This window comes from Odontomachus brunneus, unplaced genomic scaffold (assembly GCF_010583005.1).
Source record: "Odontomachus brunneus isolate Ranch 3 - 2012 unplaced genomic scaffold, Obru_v1 Obru_scaffold_258, whole genome shotgun sequence".
In the NCBI taxonomy this organism is placed as follows: Eukaryota; Metazoa; Arthropoda; class Insecta; order Hymenoptera; family Formicidae; genus Odontomachus; species Odontomachus brunneus.
The window spans coordinates 282234-287336 of NW_022639708.1; the positions used below are offsets into that span (position 1 = coordinate 282234).

Here is a 5103-nt window from a genome sequence, read left to right on the forward strand (position 1 = left end):
GTCAAACTGATGTGATCAGTAAATACATCTTTTTAAACGCCACAACTTTTATCTGAAACATTTTTTTCTAAAATGCTTAGTTTTCGAGATATTTCACCGGTCCGGGACTTTTTGAACACCCTGTATATATATATATAAATTAGTCAAATCTAATGCGACGCGTTTATATAGTCTCCTTAAAATTATATAACATTAGAAATGTTTATTCAAATTTTTAAGTTATTTATGTTATGTTGTCCAAATTAAGGTCATACTTTAATTACCAGTATGCAAACGGAAATGTTTCTTCAGTGCCCATTGTTCCGTAAATCCACGATTGCAATACGCGCATTGAAACGGACGTTCACCCTTATGTCGACGCACATGACACTTCCATGTGTCTTTATGCAAAAAACATTTCGCACAAAATTCGCACTTCCAAGGTCGCTCGCCAGTGTGTCGTTTCACGTGTAGTTTAAACTGGGAAGATGTAGTAAATTTGCGACCACAGGTGTCGCAGCAATACGGTTTTTCACCGGTATGGATACGCATGTGTTCCTGCAGATTGCCATTTTGAGAAAAACTCTTTTGACATACCTCGCAAGTATAAGGTTTGTGACCAGTATGCCACCTAAAATACAAACGAACTCACTCACGTGAACCTTGACTAATAAAGAAACATATATAAATGTTTCTATGATGTCGACGTTCTTTCCAGCTCTATTCGGTATCTATGAATGTCTTCCCCTCTTCAGTTCTTTCAAATTTTTATAAGGATAAAAACTCACAAGAGGGTCTAGATTCGTTCATATGTGATAATATAGTTTTTCAAACTTGCAGTTTGTTCGTTCGAGAAACTTTGAGAGTTCTTATTATTATTATATGCGTATACATGTTACGTCGCGCGTATGTTACATATATTCTCAATAACAATAAGAGTAAAATTAAAAATTTCTTGATATAAACAACATATATAATCACCTGTAATGCAATGTGAGACTAGTCTTGTGCGCAAATTGTTGACCACAAATCTCACAGAAATACTTCTTCTCGCCCGTATGAGTAGACTGATGATTAATCAAATTTGCTTTTGTCTTGAAACTGGCGTTACATGACTTACAAACGTATGGTCGATTATCTGAATGCACTAACTGATGACGCTGGAGCAGTTGTTTATGCTTAAAGCTCTTGCCACATTTGTTACAAACGAAACGACGTCCATTGTTGTGTTCAGCTTCCTTATGATACACGACGGAGCTGGGATGATTTAGGATTTTGCCACAGACATCACATCGATATTCTTTATCCAACTTGCTTTTCTAAAATATTACGTAAATATTCAAGAGAAATAGCAGAAAATTATGTTATAATAATTTCCTGAAAAATCGCAGATTATTGCGTAGAAATTTAAGTTATCTTGGCACTCAATAAATAACTAATCGCGAATTCGATTGAAAACATTAATGTACACTAGTGTACACTAAGGTCGATTCATGTTTTTCACTCTGTTTTTATATTTCAGCTGTGTTTACAGAGTTTTATCTTATATTTAAAAATGTCTTATATTGATCTTCAAATGTTATACAAATAGTTGCACTGATTATGGAGTATTCGGAGGCGAGTAAGACTATCTTAAATATAAGAACGGACTATAAAATGACCTTAGTGTGCACTGGTATGCACTGGTTGTCCCAATCGAATTCGCCATAAATAAAACTACTCACAAGGAGATGCCACAACCTACTAAATCAATTTCTGAACGAGACATAGCACGTTTGCTAGCTGCGAGATGTTGTTAAGCATCAACATCCTAATTGAGGTTTGTGCCAATGGACCTTTGTTTGTGAAAAATTACAATATCAAGTTTGGGTTGCAGGATTGTATCACGGATATAGCTAAAAATACGACTGTCTTTCAGCGAGGCGGCGTGGCCGAGCAGACTGAGGCTTCCACGTCGAAAATTTTTGAGCCGGAAGCGAGCGTTTAAACCCAGTGACGAAGTTATCCTTGTGCGGTGTTTTTTTTTCTTACCTTAGGGCATGTAATTAATGTTTTCCGAATATGATACATTTGTTTTGCATATGTCTCGTTTTAATGCTATTAATCAGGAATAATTAGGGAAGTGTCAGGCTTGTTTAACGCAAACACGAATATAGACACATATTTTGCATTGCTTACAATAAAATATATATTTTAGTACATCACTTTCGTATAAAAACATTGTATACAACATTGTCATATAATAAAACATTGTCGTATAATAAAACATTGTCATATAATAAAACATTGTCATATAATAAAACATTGTTATATAATAAAACGTTGTCATGTAATAAAACATTGTCATATAATAAAATATTGTTATATGAAAAAACATTATCATATAATAAAACATTATCATATAATAAAACTTATACGCTATCATATAACAATATTTTATTATATGACAATGTTTTATTAGGTGCGCAACTAAGTTCTCGCTATTTTTTTTTATAAAAATGCAACTTTATTGTGAAAAAATGGTTACAAATAAATCATTCAAAGTATTGCCCATCGCTAGCTACAACTTTCTCCCATCTTTCTGGCAGAGCTCGAATACCGTTACGGTAAAAGCGTTTGTCTTGTGAGGCTATCCACAAATCAAGCTATTTTTTTATGTCTTCATATGAGCGGAACTGCTGATCAGCCAGACTATGTGCCATCAAACGGAACAAGTAATAATCGGACGGCGCAATATCTGGGGAATATAGCGGGTGGGGTAGGACTTCCCATTTGAGCGTTTCCAAGTAGGTTTTAACGGGTTTGGCAACATGAGGCCGAGCGTTGTCATGCAGTAGAATCACTTTTTCGTGCCTCTGCTCGTATTGTGGCCGTTTTTCGCGCAGTGCTCGGCTCAATCGCATCAATTGAATTCGATACCGTTCCCCAGTGATGGTTTCGTTCGGTTTCAACAGCTCATAATAAATAACACCGACCTGGTCCCACCAAATACACAGCATAACCTTCGCAGCGTGAATATTCGGCCGAGCCGACGACGTAGAAGCATGACCGGGCAGTCCCCATGACTTTCTTTTCTTTGGGTTGCTAATGAATCCATTTTCCATCACCCGTTACGATGCGATGAAGAAAACCCTTCCTTTTTTGCGCTGGAGCAGTTGTTCACAGGCGAAAAAACGACGCTCAATGTCCCTTGGCTTCAAATCATAAGGAACCCAAGTTCCTTGCTTTTGAATCATTCCCAACGCATGCAATCGCTTGGAAATGGCTTGGCGGGTAACTCCTAATGCTGAAGCAAGCTGTTCTTGCGTTTGGCACGGATCCTCATCGAGCAATGCCTCCAATTCAGCGTCTTCGAAGGTTTTTGGCCTTCCTTCACGCGGACGGTCGTCAACATCGAAATCACCGTCTTTGAAGCGACGAAACCAATCACGGCACGTTGTTTCACTTAGAGCAGCATCTCCGTAAACTTTTTGGAGCTCTCGATGCGCTTCAGCCGCCATTTTCTTCGAATGAAATAAGAAAATCAACAAATCCCGCAAATGACGATTATTTGGCACAAAATCAGACATTTTCACACAACCAAAACACCAAAACAAAATCACTAACGTGTCAAAGCGGTTTGTTTACCATATGTCTAAGCTTGGTTCATGACGTTTTGGATATGTCAAAATCGACCAGCACTTACTGCTGGAGTCATCTATTGACAAACAGCGGGAACTTGGTTGCGCACCTAACATTATATGATAATGTTTTATTATATGACAATGTTTCATTATACGACAATGTTTTATTAAATGAAAATGTTTTATTATATGACAATGTTTTATTATATGACAATGTTTTGTTACATAACAATGTTGTATACAATATTTTCATACGAAAGTGATGTACTAAAATATATACTTTATTGTAAGCAATGCAAAATATGTGTCTATATTCGTGTTTGCGTTAAACAAGCCTGACACTTCCCTAATTACCCCTGATTAATAGCATAAAAACGAGACATATGCAAAACAAATATATCATATTTGAAAAACATTAATTACATGCTCTAAAGTAAAAAGAAAAAAAAAATACCGTACAAAGATAACTTCGTCGCCGAGTTTCGAACACTCGCTTCCGGCTCAAAAATTTTCGACGGGGGAGCCGCAATCTGCTCGGCCACGCCGCCTCGCTGAAAGACAGTCGCATTTTCAGCCATATCCGTGATACAATCCCGTAACCAAAACTTTATACTAATTTCTCACAAACAAAGGCCCATTGGCACAAACCCCAATTAGGATATTGATGCTTAACATCGCAGCTAGCGAACGTACTATATCTCGTTCAGAAATCGATTTAGCAGGTTGTGGCATCTCCTTGTCAGTATTACTCAGATCAATGAAGTTTCAAAGGGACGAAATGAAGGAGAGGAAGTGAGGTGTCCAAATTTCATGTTAATTTATATTCCCTGTAGAGTCCTAGAAAGTAACTACGAAAAATTTGGTATCAAAAAAGGTTTAGTAGTTAATAGAAGGAATACATAGACAGACATTTTATTGTATGTGTATCCCAGAGATTCTTCTCCGCATTTCTTGTGAGAACGTAGAACAGATTGAGCTAAATATAAAAGTCCTATATCGATTTACGATATTCACAGTAATAATCGAGAAATTCATTGTAAAAGATTAAGGAACAGCGCACACTGAATGATAGAAGAAAGAGGGCTCGAGCCGCAGTGCGGCCCAGTAATATAGCGCGCGACGATTGGAAGAACAATGTGCCACTGCCTGTACTTACATCGCTGCGTTCCAATGTCTCGCCTCGGCGCGGTGCGGCAAGACATAAGAGCGCAGCGATATAAGCACAGGCAGTGGCGCGTTGTTCTTCCAATTGCCGCACGCCAACATCCGTATACTATATTATTGGGTCTCGCTGCGGCTCGAACGCTCCTTCCTCTACTATTCGGTGCACGCATTTCCTTAATTTTTTACAGTTAATTTTTCAATTACTGTGAACTTATTACTGTGAACATCGCAAATCAATATAGAACTTTTATATTTACCTTAACTTGTTCTACATTCTCCCAACATATGTGGAGGAGAATCTGTGTGTGTGTGTGTGTGTGTGTGTGTGTGTGTGTGT

At 37.6% G+C, this 5103-nt stretch overlaps 1 protein-coding gene across 8 annotated transcripts in view; it reads right to left on the reverse strand.

The window, feature by feature from the left end:
- The window catches only part of LOC116852839 (zinc finger and SCAN domain-containing protein 2-like), a 102867-nt gene that overhangs the window by 56717 nt on the left and 41047 nt on the right, over positions 1-5103 (reverse strand). For all 8 annotated transcript variants that reach the window (XR_004379861.1, XM_032833550.1, XM_032833558.1 and 5 more), the window contains exons 8-9: positions 961-1298; positions 264-610 (exon numbers count right to left, since the gene is read on the reverse strand). Coding sequence is in view for 7 of the 8 variants with exons in the window: in XM_032833550.1 (XP_032689441.1) it covers positions 264-610; positions 961-1298 (685 nt within the window). In the remaining variant the exon portion in view is untranslated. The remainder of the gene's footprint in view (positions 1-263; positions 611-960; positions 1299-5103) is intronic.